The sequence below is a fragment of the Electrophorus electricus genome, chromosome 20 (genome assembly GCF_013358815.1).
Source record: "Electrophorus electricus isolate fEleEle1 chromosome 20, fEleEle1.pri, whole genome shotgun sequence".
Lineage (NCBI taxonomy): Eukaryota > Metazoa > Chordata > Actinopteri > Gymnotiformes > Gymnotidae > Electrophorus > Electrophorus electricus.
This window is the reverse complement of record NC_049554.1, coordinates 9,075,171-9,091,124: the sequence shown is the minus strand read 5'-3', so window position 1 is coordinate 9,091,124 and position 15,954 is coordinate 9,075,171. Positions and strand designations below refer to the sequence as shown.

The 15,954-nt window shown below is 38.5% G+C and overlaps 2 protein-coding genes across 5 annotated transcripts; both read right to left on the bottom strand.

The window, feature by feature from the left end:
• Positions 1–240: 240 nt before the first annotated feature.
• suox (sulfite oxidase) lies at positions 241–5,695 on the bottom strand. 2 transcript variants are annotated; one of them, XM_027027981.2, is made up of 4 exons: positions 5,587–5,695; positions 4,242–4,312; positions 3,687–3,882; positions 241–2,759 (listed from the first exon to the last, which is right to left on the bottom strand). In XM_027027981.2, the coding sequence occupies exons 2-4, from the start codon at positions 4,298–4,300 to the stop codon at positions 1,293–1,295; spliced, it is 1,722 nt and encodes a 573-aa protein (XP_026883782.2). In that variant the 5' UTR covers positions 4,301–4,312; positions 5,587–5,695; the 3' UTR covers positions 241–1,292. The 2 variants fall into 2 exon arrangements, with proteins under 2 accessions (XP_026883782.2, XP_026883783.2); XM_027027982.2 differs by having other exon boundaries at positions 3,693–3,882.
• Positions 5,696–6,637: 942 nt separating this feature from the next.
• mcrs1 (microspherule protein 1) lies at positions 6,638–14,524 on the bottom strand. Of its 3 annotated transcripts, none has more exons than XM_027027992.2 (15): positions 14,391–14,524; positions 13,943–14,062; positions 13,453–13,624; positions 12,702–12,840; positions 12,220–12,384; positions 11,844–11,953; positions 11,412–11,520; positions 11,033–11,171; positions 10,823–10,898; positions 10,397–10,425; positions 10,154–10,246; positions 9,906–9,988; positions 9,052–9,139; positions 8,705–8,832; positions 6,638–7,877 (listed from the first exon to the last, which is right to left on the bottom strand). In XM_027027992.2, the coding sequence occupies exons 2-15, from the start codon at positions 13,950–13,952 to the stop codon at positions 7,740–7,742; spliced, it is 1,479 nt and encodes a 492-aa protein (XP_026883793.1). In that variant the 5' UTR covers positions 13,953–14,062; positions 14,391–14,524; the 3' UTR covers positions 6,638–7,739. The 3 variants fall into 3 exon arrangements, with proteins under 3 accessions (XP_026883793.1, XP_026883795.1, XP_026883794.1); XM_027027994.2 differs by having other exon boundaries at positions 6,638–7,826; XM_027027993.2 differs by having other exon boundaries at positions 13,943–14,057.
• Positions 14,525–15,954: the final 1,430 nt, after the last annotated feature.

Sequence of the window (15,954 nt, the reverse complement as noted above, 5' to 3'; positions counted from 1 at the left end):
TCAAGCCCACTAGTTATGATCTTGCAATTCTAAATGGTGGCGACAGTCTAATCAGTTTAAAAATTATTCTGTTTCTCAAACTACATGTAGAAATCCACTGTTAAAACCTGACTGCCTCCAGTTACTCTGCAGATTTAATGGAAGCTTCATGATTTTTTTGTCAAAAGTCTGATCTGAATCTAGCTGCCACCTGTTGAACAATTTTAAGATGATGCAAAACATTTGAGAGGTTAAACCTGATTAACTTAAAGCAAATGATTTATTAGAAAATCTTTTTCAATTACAGCAAATGGCCTATAGCACTACAGCATGAGTTATCTAAAATGCAGTAATTTCCACAGAAAAAAAAAAAAATCCAAATCACCCATATGACCTGAAATGGATTGTGTGCGCACGCTTGCGTATATATCAACACAGACTGATATCTGGCAAACATTCCCACCAAGCCTAGGCACAAATTTCAGACATGTAAACATTGTCAGTCATGTACCATGTTAAATATTAGCAACTTTCGTAAACTGCTACAGCAAAACATGGTAAAATTGAGAATTTTACTGAGACATGGACAACAGGCTAAAATTGTTTAAAAACATTTCAAAATAAGTAAATTTTAAATTTCTTTCAAAATAAAATGTAAAATTTGAAATACCCCAGTGCTTGATATTTCCATGCTAATGTTCCATTCCAACATGAAAGGATCAAGAGATGAAGGATTCATGATCCTGGGTATTCATGAACTCATTCATATATTCAGCTGTTCTGCTTTTTTCCCCCCTTCCTTTTTTACATTTAGTCAAGTTCTGAAACACCAAAGGAATATTACCCCTAAATGATTAAAAGAATTAGAATCCTGGGGTTCCTAATTTTCATTTGCTTCTCAGCATAAACAGCTACCTTCTGCAAAGATATCCAATTCAGCCTCTATAAAAAAAACTTTAGTTTTCACTAAAATCAATTCATTCATTAATCCTGCTTGGCAAGTTGAGCATTTCTGCAAATCATTTAGAGATGGATGTAATGCTGCTTGCAAATCAGAGGAATTCTTTCATTCAACAGCACAAACTCAAGTCTCCTGGTTTTTTTGGAAACTGAAGACTTTGTTGATCACATGACTGGCTACCCTCAGGTGTGGGTATCGGGTACGAGAATCCTCTTAAGCAGTTCTAACTTAAGCTCATGTTAGCATTCCTAGACATTTGTCAAATCAAATGAACCCATGCTTCACACATACATGGTTTCTCTTTCAATAAATGTTTCCTTCACTGGGTATTTGTTCCTTTCCTCCCAAACCCTCAATTTACCTTCACCTTTACTCGATGCCAAGCATTACAAAGCACTCCCCTCAAGTTCCAAATAGGTGGTACAGAGTCTGGCTGTGTATTGTAACTACTGTCAACAGCCTTGCATACAACCTCCAGCACCTCTGCTCCCTCTGGCAGAGGGATTGCTATCTCCCAGAGCTTCCAGGCCCATGCTCGCCCAGGCTGTGGTGACGGGGCAGGAAATTCATCTTCCCCGTTGTCCCGGAGCTTAGCCACATGCCATGTCTTGCCACCATCCACAGAGACATCCACCCGCACCACCTCCCTCCCTCCACCACTCCAAGCATAACCTTTCACATTCACTTCTTCCATGCGCCGGTCCACCAAGGACCCGTCCACCGGCTGGGTGATGGCTGACTGAACAGGAAGCTCCTGGATGGCTGGCGCAGATTTGTAGTCCACCGTGTCCCAGTTGGTGCCCGGGGAGAAACCCTTGTAATCATTCTGCTGCCAGTGACACTCGCTCTCTACCTCGCTGATGACTACCTTGCCCAGCCATTTGACATTCCGTGCTCCAGCAACTCCAGGCACAATCACGCGCACAGGGTAGCCATGGTCTGCTGGCAGTTCCTCACCATTCATTTCATAAGCCAGAAGGACATCTCCCTCTTCGCTCAATGCCTTGTTCAGTGGGATGGACACTCCATATGGCATACCGGTCACATCACAGTCCAAGCCTTCAAACTGCACATGCCTAGCCTTAGCTGCCACCTCAGGTCCAAAGCCACAGTGGTACAAGACATCCCGTAGACGTGCCCCTGACCAAGTAGCATTGCCTATAGCTGCAAAACCCCAGTTTAGCCCTTTAACTGGCTTAACTTTGCTCATGTCAGATCGACGGTTCCCTGCACACTGGATAGTTGCAATGACCGTGTATTTAGGAAAATTAGATTTAAGTGTGTTTAAGGTCAAGGACATAGTACCACTAGGGAGGCCCTCTATCTTCAGCCTGTACTTGTTAGGATCCACCTGGGGAACAGGCAAATGGTTGCGTGTGAAGAAGAGTGCAGAGGGGGTTATATAGCTGTCTGTAAGAAGGCCAGGAGGTGGTTCAGCATTGAAAGGTTTCAAGCTGTTGACAATGAGAGCAGGGTGGCGAGGTGGGTCAGTGGAATAAGGGTCTACAAGATTAGCAGCCTCCTGCTTCTTGCAGTCCTCTGCTTGAAGAACACCCACCTTGTATCCTGACAGAATTTCCTGAACATGCTCCTGTCTGTGTACAGCATACAGTGACCAAAAGGGTTCTAAAGCACCGCCTGCAGCCAGCAGGATTCTGTTACCTCCAGGATGTATAGCCACAAAGTCAGTGATGTCATAGACATCGCCATTGTAGGTGACCCATATGCCCTTGTCCAGGGAGCAATGTTTCATAACCTCTTCCTGGGTGTAGACAGGCAGGGAGACTGTCTGAGGCACTGCAGCAGCTGCCCGCTCAGACTAGTGTGTGAAATCAAAAGACATGATGAGTCATGATTCAGTGACTTACAATTAAGAAGGAAGCTCTTCAGATTAAGTTTCACAAAATGTTTAAAAACTGTCCAGAGACAATGCAGCCATGGATGAAAGAAGTAGGACGTCTATACAAGATAAGAAGTCAAGCATAAGTGTGCCATTTGGGGGATAAAGTATACCAGCGCAGGAGTAACAGATGCATATTTTTGCATCCTACCATCAAGAGCATTTGGCATCCTGGCCTCAGCATGGACAGGGTTTACATTAACACCTAGTAGTCATCTACCAATCTCAGAGCAACTTATAAAACCATGCACAAAGTAAAGCACAGCGATAAAATGTACAAAGAAAAACTGAAAGGCCAAGAGTCTCAACCTAACTTGATGAACAAGTGTAAGGACAAAAACCATTTGTGTGCATTTGCAGTGCAAAAGACAGCCACCACCTAGGCATTCATATTTAGCAAGGGCTGTCTTACACAAACAGAACCCTTATTAATCTGTTCATTTGTAAGCCATAATACCTGCTCAGTGGATAAAAGTGAATAACTACAACGGGGAACAAGATTGTGGCACACTGGTTGTCCCCGTTTACTTAGTTTGAAGTCTCATTTAAATTACTGCCAGCCTATTACAGTTACTCCATTGCTGTCCATCTTGCACAATTTTTGGAGATAAAAAGGATCTTCCTGCTGTTACTGGGGGGAAAATAAACCTCATCATCATCTTTTCAACCACTCCCTTTAGAGCAATATAAAGGCCAGAGAAACAGCTCTAGCATTTACACACAGCTTTTGGCTACAATTCAATAGTGTAGATGCACCATACATCATCTTTAGGGGAAATAACTCATTTTGAGGGTTATTTGATGTTGCTTGCAGCTTTAAATTGAATACATTTAGCTAAAAATCACCTTCACCTGATGAAGACCATATGCTACTACAGCTCCAGTACCAGCCACCAGGCTCATCAGTACATATCGGAGCCTTGGCCGCCAGGAGCTGTAGTAGTAGCTGCTCTGCCCCTGGTGGCTACTCCGGCTCCCCCAGCAGTAAGAAACAAGTCCTGAACATGATGCCAGAGGAATGTTGTTCTTCAGCTTCAGGGCACTAAGAGAAATTGACAGCAATGACAGCAACAAAGAACGTGTATATAAAGGATGTCGATAAAGTCTAACACTTCATGCTCCTAAAGCATACTGTTGGGGGTGAAGTAGAAAATACTTCTGCATGCAACAAGTAGATTGAGAGCAAAGATGAAGCCAATAACATGAAATAATCAACTCAAGTTAGACATCACGTGTTGAGCATGGTCACTAAAGCATTCAAGAATGCCAGATGACAGGCCTAAGTAACTGATTAACGAAGCAACCCTTTACAAAACAATTTAATCAAACAAATCACGTGATGACCTGAGACATTAAAATGTTTTTACGGTGTTACAACTTAACTGCTGACAGATGACATACCTTTGTGCACTGGGACTGAACACACAGGCAAGGCCTCTGCAATGTCTGAGACGGTGCATTGCATTAGTGACCTGTAAAAAGGATAATGGGGCAGAAAAGAACTAACCACACTTGGTTCATCTTATTTATCAAAAACATAAGTAACCAGATAGTGTTGAAACTACAGCAGTTGGACGTTTCAGAGGAGTGTATAAATAATGCTGTCATTTAGGCCAGTAACGCCAACTTGTCCACTTAATCCAACTGTATATTGTATTATGTGGTTATGTTACTATAAGCACCAAGGAGTCAACTTGGTGGAATGTTTAATTTGTTATATATATATATATATATATATATAAAAACACACGATGTTCCAGATAAAGACGACACTTGGAAACAAATGCTTAGACAATGCCTCAAGAGGTAGAATAGCTAGCTACAAAACAGTCAGTCTTCGCGTAAGAAAAAAAAATTAAATAAATTTAAAAAAGCCCCGTTACCCGACTTAGCTGGGAAATCCAGTTTGTCCCTTTATAAAACAAGCCAACGAGTAAATGCTGGGGTAAATACTAGAAAATATTACATTTCGGAAAAAATTACTTGACGAGACAAATATTTACGTTCCGTGTCATACATCCGACGCGGGAATGCGACCTTGGGAACCCACAGTAAACTGTTAAAACACCCCTTCTGTGGGCAGGCATTTCTTTTCGGTGCAAAAAAGTGGACCGATTTGTCAATGCGAAGGTCATTTTATGGTACCCACCTGTCGTAGATAAAAGCTGTTACGTCCCAAGTACCCTAGCTAGCTACATGTCCAAAGACCAACCTAGTTAACTGTACACTTAGCTAATGTACAAAGACGTACGAGTTTATCCACGTCAACGGAGTTAAACACGTCTTTACTACTTTGGAAAGTTAAGATACAAATTGCTATCGCGAACTTGTCTGACAGGATGTTATTTAAAATAAATACATTTTTCTTATTGAGCAATTTTCCGCGAGCCAAGGCATCAGTCAGTTCCACATGCACAGACTGGCTACACCAACCAGCTCTTAACATTGTTTGGTAGCTATCCTACACAAGAATGACTTACAAACTGTTTGAAAAACCAGAAAAGTGTGTGGTAACACCCTTAGTGTTGCCCTTAGTAGCTAACGCCAACAAATAACTTCGATTTTGCGTTACTACGTTATTTTAACATCAATTAAAATAAATGTAAACATCGGATACACGCTAGAGTAACGTTACGCAGCAAAAGGGCTTTCAAACTTGACAGAGCGCGGTTAAGAATTTCTAGCCATCAGCATACTACTGATTTAACTCCGATTACACACTAAAAAAAACAAAACTGTTACTCACTTGCGCTGTAAACGACGATCTACTATTCCGTTTCACGTGTCCTGTTTGCTCGATACTGAGCACGACGCCATTTCTGGAACACCAACCAGCCGTGGAAGCGCTCGTTGGGAGTAGGGCTCTGACGTCAGCGTCCTGAAAAAAACGCTATTTACGCAACGCAATCGGAGGCCATCCTGTGCTTGCGCATTCAGCATCTAGACCACTAAAGTGAAGCATAGCCCGCTGTTTTATTGCTAATTCGGTGTTCGTGTATGATGCCGTCTATGAGTGCAAAGTATTCGAGAGCTTATTTTTACTTTATCAGTAGGCAAATAAGTTAAAGAGGTTCATGTGCATGAGATTTTAAAATCGGAGGTATGCCACTCTACCTTTTAAAAGGGTATACATTCTCAACCCTGAATTCCTCACCTGATTGTTTATAATTAATTGAAGACTGAGAACACCTGATTAAACAAGTGGAACCAATTGTTTGTTCAGGTAGGCACATTCTGCCATATGCCACCCACTACCTCAAATTGCTTCAAACAGAATAAAACAAATGACTACACCTATTTTCCTAATAAGTACAGTATGAGTAGTTAACTTAAATATCACAAATCACATCACTATGACTTCATACTCCATATTGGTTTAAAAAAATACAGAACATAACATTTTAAGGGTCAGCAATCTGCAGTCAATTACTTAATACTGAATATAATTTAAAAGGAATATTATATATATATATATATATATATATTTATATTTCCCCCCCCCCACACACACACACAAATGGTCAAAATAATCTCTATAGTCTTAGTTTCCAATCCAAAAATAATGTTTTGTGCTATCTTGCAACAATGAGTTCTCCACTACTTATCCTAAATCTTTCAATTGTTGGACACATAGCAAAGATTATACCACAACACATACTACTAGACAAATACAATGACCTGGGTGACTAAAATCCTTCACTGACATGTTCTCAATATGTAAACCCCTTAAAGCCAATATAGGTCACAATCCAATCTTGACCTCATCAGTGCACTTAGACATACATGAAGTTCCTTAGTGAAATCCTTTCACTTGACATAAGGGATTACCTTTATTCTTTTACAGGCCAGATATGCCAATTAGTTTGAGAGATACTGTCACATGCACACTGAAAGGATATCATTCATAACTGCCTATAGCTCTGTCAAAGTTGTAGTTGGTCTCTGAGCAGTCTGTAACATTTTATAATGCTGCTTGAAGAGATGACCTAATTAAAGGAACAAAATGGTGCATTCAGTGTTTAAGATGTAAACAAGATTTTCAGGCATTTTATCTTGACCAGTATACCGATCACAGGTTTGCGTACATCTGTTTGTAACCACATATATCACTCAAACTATGTAAGATATAATAATTGTGTTGGCAGCTTATGACTTTTTAAATATAAGCATACAATTAAGTATTTTTTAAGTTAGTTGTTAAGTAAAAATAGAAATCCTGTAAATTTCAATTAAACTGAACACATGGTTTGGACACAACTGACAGTCCTTTGACACTCCTGTGTTAAACCTTGTTTAGTGCAGCACAAGTAACATTTTCCAACAATGGCAATTATAAACCAAGCAATTTTCAGTGAGTACATACTCTCAAACATCTGACTGGTACTTTAACTGTTTCATTGAAGTGTTTTTGCGCTATGGTTTTATCCCAATTGCAGCTTTATACATATATCTGCATTTTGGTTTGACATATTTTGCACTTGATAGAGAACAACATTGTCCAGCAAAACAAAAGTTTTTTTCAATCTATTTTACATAGCTTTACTATATCACATATAGGCTCTGCAATATGCTGGTGCACTTCCTGGCATAGTTTCACTTTTACTATATTGTGAACTCAAGTACTGTTTGGCCTTATTCAAAACACCCCCATTCAAATAGGTCTGGAAAAGCTTCTTACTGTATATGAATCATACAATGTGGAATTGGATAAATTTTTTTACGTTGCGCTCAAAGGCCCTCGAGTTCTTGTTATAAATGAACTCTGTGTCTGATTTTTTCTATACAACAATCTAAGTGCTCCTGCCTGGAGATGCACTGCATGGATCCTGAGCAGACTGCCCGTTGAATGTCCTAGGCATTTTTGCTTTCTGAGTCTTCAGACAGATGAAATTCTGCAAATTACTGCTGGTTCATCTTGGCCGTTTCTGCTTTGATGAGAGAGATCAGCTCCTGGTTGATGAGGAACACAAAACGAAGACCTGCAATCTGGATAAAAGTGAGAGAGATGCCAAGTGCTGATCTCTTTGTTCTCCTGACCTGAAAAAAACCTGCCAAGGTTTCTGTTTTGTGATAAAGTTAACCTTCAAAATTTTGTTCACTATCTTTTTGTTCTTCAGAGTCTTAAGCCCTATTTGGACAACATAGGTTTTACATGGGTAGGGGGGGTAATTTAATTTTACTACAGGATGTCCATAAAATTTATGACCAATTTTCATCGGATAAGAAATCTCATCTTAAATGACTGAGATGGGAGTATATATTCAATTTCCATATTTTTTCCACCTCCAAAAAAGGAGAGGATAATATATTTAAAACCAACTTTAGTAATAATAATTTAAGTTTGAAAATTACCAGGCCAACACGTATGTAGGCTGTAGGCTATAGGCTATAGGCTATGCTACACAATGACTTAACTAAAGCTGCCAGAAGCATTGTACAACACCTGAGTTTTGGCACACACTTGAACGACTCAAAGTATCTGTGCTATGCGTTATGAAAATAAATGCCTCCATGAGCGCCTCCATATTTGAGAAAAACTGTGAAAAAGCTCCTTACCTACAGGATATTACAATATTACACACGTCGATTCGCATGGGATTACTATAAACTGAGGATATTTTTATGGCTTCTTTTACAAAAGTTAAAAGGCGCTGGAATCTTTACTGATGTGGGAACAGGTAGTCTGTAAAAATGTAAAAGTGACAGACGACACGGAGCTTTCGGACAAGACTAAAATCACTGTGAAACACCGGTAATAATTACATTACCCCACGTTCCCATGTAAAACCAATCCTGTTCGAATAGGTCTTCATACTGTAGTTATTTTATAGCAGGTGCCTTCGCAAACACAATTCCCTACTTACCTCCATCACAGAGTTGTTGTTAAGCTTCCACTTGTTACCAGAGAGAACGGGTCTGCCATCAATGTAGATTGGTCTTCGGCCCTCATTTGCAATAAAGAAATCACCATTGTTTTTCAGTTTGATGATTCCTACAGTCAAAAGAAAAAGATCACCAATAATAAAGATGATTCAAGAATTATCTTAAAAAGGCCATAATCTGTTTTGGCATTCAATTAAAAGAGCTGAGGTGAACTCCAGCAAACAAACAAACAAATAAAAAGTCAACCAGAAAATCTAAATGATCTCCGCTTTGTGCATACAAAGAAATAATGTGATGTGTAGCAGAACCATTTATTTTAAATATATACCCTGCTGTCTGGAAATTTTCCATGCTGGTCCCTCTAAAGACAGATCCACATCTATCTGTTTGTCTCTGGTGGCACGGCCAAGAGTGATCTATGAGGGAGCAGACATTTATTTGTAGTCGTCATAGGCTCAATAGGCAAATGTAAACATCCTTTATTCAGATGGATCAACTCAATGATGAAAACAAAACAGATAAAAAATAAAAATAAAACAAAAAGACACAGTAAAAGTTAAAACGGTATTTGCATAAATTTAAATAAATGCTGGGTAAAAAAGAAATTTATAATTTATACCAATAACATTTTTTACAACTTCATAGAAAAAAAAAAAAATCATGTACATGTATTAACAACATAAACATTTCCCATAAAATCCTAGTTATTTAATGAGTTAACAAGGGAATGCCGAGCTTTGTGTTATGGTAGTTACTGCATCAAATGTTCAGGTGTTGTCTGCCATGCAGTCATAAGTTATAACAAACTCAGAACCGTACAATCTTTTCTACATTTCACCTCTATTTGTTACATCTTATACAACATGACAATGATTTATCTTTGTTTATCATTTATTTTACATTTACCCAAAGCGACTTACAATTCTGACTGAAAACAACTTGAGTAACTGAGGGTTAAGGGCCTTGCTCAGGGGCCCAACAATGACAACTTGGCAGTGGTGGTGTTTGAACTAGCAACCTTCTGATTACTAGTCAAGTACCTTAATCACTGAGCTACCACTGCCCTAGGCTTAGTGCTGTTAGACATCATAGAAAGTACAGTGAAATTATATACATTAAAAATAAATAACCCTAAAAAACTACTACACATTTCTAACATAATGAATAGAGCATACAGCTCACCTCTCTAGACCTCATGAGGTATCGGACCATGCGGCCTCTTAATGCTGCCAATGTCTGGTTATCAAAGTCTGGGGAGTTCATGCCTGCAAAGAAATCATGAACCCATAAAAGCAAGGTACATCTAATGCCTTGGTTTCCACTGTAGCCACATTCAGTATCTAAACAAATCATAAAACCTGCTTTGATTGTACCTAAATGAAGAGTGCAATTGACCTCAGCAAGCCCAAACAGGGCACTATGACGCTGACCTGTGATGCTGTCCACTAGGACCTGCCAGCGAGGAAGTTCCTGTTCTAGCTGCCTGATCTCTCTTTTCTGATGTCTGTCTGCAACCATCAACTCTACAAAGCGAAAGTGGAGAGTTGATGACAGCAAGTTTAAAAAGAGTTGCGTGAGTGAACAAAAGAAACAGGAAACAACATATAGCTAGTTGCTTTTGTAATAATGCAAAACAGGTGGGAAACAAACCAATGAATGGCAGTACAACTCACCATGCTCCAGGATCTCGTCCCTGCTGTCCCTAAAACATATAGGTTTAGTCAGTATAAGCACTGCAGATCTGTCATTCACAGAACACTAAATATTCTGTACAAATTGTTTTAAGACAAATTTAACCACAGTTATTCTTGTAAGAAGAATAAAAAAAACAGTTCCTTGTATGTACTGAACAGCTACTGAAATGCAACTAACCACAAAATGTTTAGTTGAAGTGCAAATTCTGATGTTGTAAATGGTTTAATTTCACTGGGTAATTAATTTTTATTACACAATCATCAGATGCTGATCTGCAAAAAGGAATGAAAAGATGACTCAAATGTATCAGGCATTAATTAAAGCTAAATAAGTGTATTTCGATGGATACAGAATTTAAGCAAAAACAAATTCAGTTTTCAGAACAAATTGGTTTAAGTTAATACTTTAGCTTGGCATCATCAACCATCTGCTCTGCATCCGAGAAGTTAAGAACCTGGTCTGCTTTCGGGAGTGGTTGGACTGGAAGAGAAATATACAATTGTGTGCTCAATTAATTTTAACACCATAGAATTTTCAAAGGTAGTTTTCATTTCAATGGTTTTTACTGATTCATTTATCTAGTTAGTTTTAGTGCAGAGGAAAAAGTAGCTCACCGCTTTGATCATCCAGTAAGTAGTACTGTTTGAGCAGTTGCCAATGCACCAGCAAGCTCTTAGCTGTGCGAGACGGGTAAAAGATACTGGGGTGCTTGCTCAGCAATTCCTGGAACACCTCCAGTTTTGGTTGACTGCTCTACTCAAAGTTATTCATAAACAGGAAAAACTTAAGTACTTAATGACCAAACCCAGTATTGCCACAAGCAAACTAAAAATGTGTCATGACTGAAATGTAGGGAAAATGAACAAAGCAATAGGAAACGAGAAAAGATGGTATGTGACTTGACATGAGAAGCTGAATTCAAATACATGTGAAGCATTTTTTACTCTTTGTGAATGCAAACATTTTCAAAGATCTTAAAACCTGCTGACTCACGGAGCTAATCTTAGCCAGCAGAGCCTCTTCTGCTTGGCTAAATAGAGCTTTACTCTGTATTGCAGCGATAGCCTCTGGGTGGAGTTGTCTCATGGCCTGCCAAGCCAGCCTGTGATTACAAAGGAAAAAACAAAAAAACAAAAAAACAACAGCATTGCAAGCAAATACCATGCCAGCTAAGAAATGCAGTCACCACAACCGAAACCAAGCAAACTGAGGGTCTGTACAATACAAGAAGCTTTCTGACTTCCTAATTTTCTGTGCACACTGAGCAAATTTAAATCGATCACCAGAACAAAAATAATAATTAACATAGAGATTTAGTCAAAAAGGGAATAGAGTGAAGCATGTATAAAAGTGGGACATTTTAAGAGACAACGTCTACTGAAGCAAGCAGGTATTTCACATAAAAGCTCTGATAAAACCACTCACTTTGATATAACGGGGTCATAGAGCAGAGCATACCACCGTTCCTGAATCTCCCTAAGGGTGAAGCGGCAGCTGAACTTCACTCCCAAATGCACAGACGTGAGATCAGTCGTCTGAACACAGTAACACAAGACGTGAATATGTGGTGCATGTGTACTTTGCAATTGCCACAACAGTAGTCATTAATCCAATACAAAAAGTGATTATTTACAAAAGAAATCTATTAATTGTGTATTTAATTTCTTTAAAAAGTTAGTGCTGAATATTGTGTATTCATCCAGCACTTTTCTATCAACTTGTACAGGCAATACTAATAAGATAATAATGAAACATTTAATGTCTTGTTATCTTACAAAAAAGGGTATTAAGAGATTATAACCTGGAGCACTGCATTAATTAAGAGCAGGTCATCAGTGGGTTTCCAACGTCCAAGATCTTTAGTGATTTGCAGAGGTTGCTTGCTTTTCTTCACTCTTTTAGTAATTGGAGATGGTGTGATTACCATGGTGAGAGGTGGAGTTAAGGAGGTGCTAGATTTTGAAACCTGGAACATGAAGAACACAGAACATGCACAAATGTATTTTTAATAGTAACTTGTTTACAAATAAACATACAAAAAACACAGGATAATTAGGCTTTATTAATAGAGCAATTCAGTGACCACATACAAAGTAAAACATATATGAGATAAACATCCAGTTTTGTGCCAATAGTTCTGTTTAGCAAACATACATGGCTGTTGTTTTCTTTAGGTCTTATGAGGACTTCCACTATTACAGCTCAATAAGGTGAAGAGATGATGCATGGCAATATTAAAGATTCATGAAAAACCCCATATTTGAAGTGATGAATATTTATTACCTTCTTTTTCTCATTGGACGATGGCTCAGTGCCAGTACATCGAACTGGCTCAATTAGTGGAGGGCCCTTTACCCTGCTGGATGACTTAGCCAGGCTGCTCTCAACAAGTTCATCATCAAATTTCTTTCTCTTAATTGACCTATAAGAACAAAAATATAATTGATATTTTCCACTGGGATAAGGTTTAAACAAATTAAAAACAAATCTCTCTGCTTGACAACCTCAATAACACATAACCAAGCAACTTCAGTTAAGGTGAACTCACACTTTTGTTTTATGTCAATTAAACTGTTTTTCTAAATATCCTTTATTTTCAACCGTACATAAACTAGAACTGAATTAATACATTTGAAGAAATCATGTAAATGCGCACATCTCTTCCAGTAACCAGACTCACTAACGTGTACTGAATGATCACTTTATTGGGTACACCTTCTCTTCACATTATATAATTAACAGTGCCATTCCTGGCACCATTATACACTCAGTAAGCCCCCATCTGCACCCCCATCTCCCTCCTCCCCAAAATGTTCTTTTAAACAGATCACTTACAAAAAAATGGTAGGCTGGAAATATGGCAAATGAAATATGCAGACAAGGCACCTTTAGTCAGTTAACTTATGAGTACATCTGGTTGGACTGGAAACGCATATGCAGTTCAGTGGCATAGCTATATAGTTGGTGTTCCTAATAAACTGGCAACTCAGCAAATATGGTATTCCCTAAATATGCACTTCAAAAGAGGTCACACCTAGAAGAACTTCTCCTTTTGGGAACCAGACCACCTCCGATGAAGGCTTGAGCCACTGTTCTTTTCACATCCTTCACACCTGTGGTCTCCTCATCTTCAGATCTGTTCTGTGTTGCTATACCTCCAACAGTTGACCCTCCAACCACTGCAGTGCCAACATCTGTCTTAATATCTGTACATAGATGAAGTAGTTGTCAAACAGCATTAGTGGTTGGAAATGAGGATAACGCATCCTTCATTGTTTATATGACATAACCAGAATAAGTGCTTCTTAAAATGCTCAGTTGCCCTTCTTTCGAATAATGTTAATAAAACTAATCGAGATTTAACATTTGCCCTAAAGGTTAATTAATTACATAAACTGCCTGGGGCCAAAACAAGGTTTAAACACTGGAAACACTCCAGGTGTATGTGGCCGTAGTACAGAAACGGCAATTTAGTTCTCCTTAAAATATGTCATTTTAAAACTGTCGTGGACATCTCGTCTTACCTCTATCCATGGCTTCGTTTATCGTCGTGTTCTAATGTCCATCAAGCATTGCTTCCACCGCGGAGATTTCAGATAACGTTGATACTGCATCAGCTAGCTAGGTAACGCTAGCTATCTACCCTTTCAAGTTTGGAAACACAGGGCAAGGTATCGTTAGAAAGTAAAAGCTAGGTAGCAGGCTAAGTAGCTTCGACTGAAAAACGATGCTTAAAATAACCAATATATAAGATCACAGGATGCACGAGGTTAAAACCGTTACATATTCAAGTTACTACGGAGAGAGCTTGCTATACATCTGGTGAGGTATACATTTAAGATATACTAATAAGCTAACTACCAGCCAGCTAGGACAGGATAAGTTTACTCTCAACCTTTGTCTAAACAAGAACAAAACATTGGCCAGCTAGATAGCTATTTCAACGAAACAGGAATTACAGATTTTTTTTACCTTTGTCAGAATGATTTTATTTTAGCCTGATGTTCGTTTTTAAAATAATTTCCCTTTTCATTACAATATTATAAAAACACATTTAAATATGGTCTTATAACAAGCTTAGCAACATAGCGCAGACACGAAGTGAAACATATCCGGGTAACGCAGGAAGTAACTTAAGATAGACGTTTGCGGACCATGATATTACGCCATCTAGTAGAAAGAATTTCGTTCGCAAGGTTTCACGTGGAAAAAGGTCTGCAAATAGAAAACCAGAGGATGGCGGGTTTCTTTGCTGCACGCACGTTATCAGCTCTGTATCAGACACAGTAACTACATTAGTTCATTCGTTGTTCTATGAGTAACTTCTTGCAGATAAAACTTAAGAGCTCACTGGTAAGCCAAATCTATAACTTACATAGCTAGCCAGATAGACTTATAGCCTTATTGCCTGTGTACACAGTCTGTGATTAGGCTACAAGGCAAAGTGTGGTCAGATATTAAGCCTTCGGTTACTATTGTCAGCTATTCTACTGACAAATGTGGTGGTAAACCATTGGCCCTACTATGTAGATATGTAGAAGATAATATAAACAAATTAGCTTTATTTTTATTTTCAATCAATATATTTTAGAGAAGTCCTAAATTGCACAGAATTTAAGCATTCTGGAAGAACTGCCCAGTAACTTAACATACTGTTACATATATATCATGCGCAAACACAGTATATTTGTTCCCTGTGAGTATTTAGAGTATACTGGCAGTCAACCATGGAGCTAGTGCACAGATCACTATCTCACCTGAACCGGGCAGAACAAACTGATTTCAAAACATGATTCCAGAATCTTTAAGGATAAGACAAACCATGTCCTACCCTTTTAGTGGACACCATAAAGCGGTTTTAGGGAGGATATACAAAGTTAACCTTAACTAGTAAAACAGCCAAAGCTTCTGACCAGACATTGAGGGCTGTAATTAATGAATGACATTTAAAGAAACTATTAAAACCTGAATATGGTTTGCCAAGTCTCTAGTACAGAAATAGACATGGCAGTCTTACATTGAATGAAACTTTTATTCTTTTGAGGAAAATTCACACAGTATTTGTTTTTGACTTTCAGTGTAGACTTCCAGTTGTATGTTTGATATAATGGCAAACCCTTTAGCCTAATTTCTGAACAAAAATTAGGCCTACTTGGTTATGAAAGCATTATTCAACATTCCCAGCATGTGGGTTACTGGGAAATATTTCATGCACGTAGAACATGCAGGAAAAAGAAAGGGAAGAAAATGCAAGTTCCAACTAAAAGGTTTAATGAAAGTAACAAAATGAAACTGAACATAAAAAAAACATAGCAACAAGAATTAAAGAAAGCTAACATAATATTTGGCCAACAAAGTCATAGAAGCATAACAGGGCTTACGTAAAGCACAACATAATAGCATAATAAAACCCATGTGGTGTGGCCACATCACACATCACCTGAGATAGGCATGGCTCAAACCAAATCACCTCAGATAGCTGTGGCTCAAACAAAAATAAAGAGACACATAACACAAGATCAAACAAACAAACAAA

Coding starts and splice junctions, on each gene's coding strand:
- suox (XM_027027981.2), bottom strand. CDS start 4,300: ATGCACCGTCTCAGACATTGCAGAGGCCTTGCCTGTGTGTTCAGTCCC. Junction 3,883..4,241: donor TTCAGTCCCAGTGCACAAAG/GTATGTCATCTG, acceptor AATTTCTCTTAG/TGCCCTGAAGCTGAAGAACA. Junction 2,760..3,686: donor ATGGTCTTCATCAGGTGAAG/GTGATTTTTAGC, acceptor TTCACACACTAG/TCTGAGCGGGCAGCTGCTGC.
- mcrs1 (XM_027027992.2), bottom strand. Junction 10,899..11,032: donor CTTACTGGATGATCAAAGCG/GTGAGCTACTTT, acceptor TTTCTCTTCCAG/TCCAACCACTCCCGAAAGCA. Junction 9,989..10,153: donor CCTAGTGGACAGCATCACAG/GTCAGCGTCATA, acceptor ATTTCTTTGCAG/GCATGAACTCCCCAGACTTT.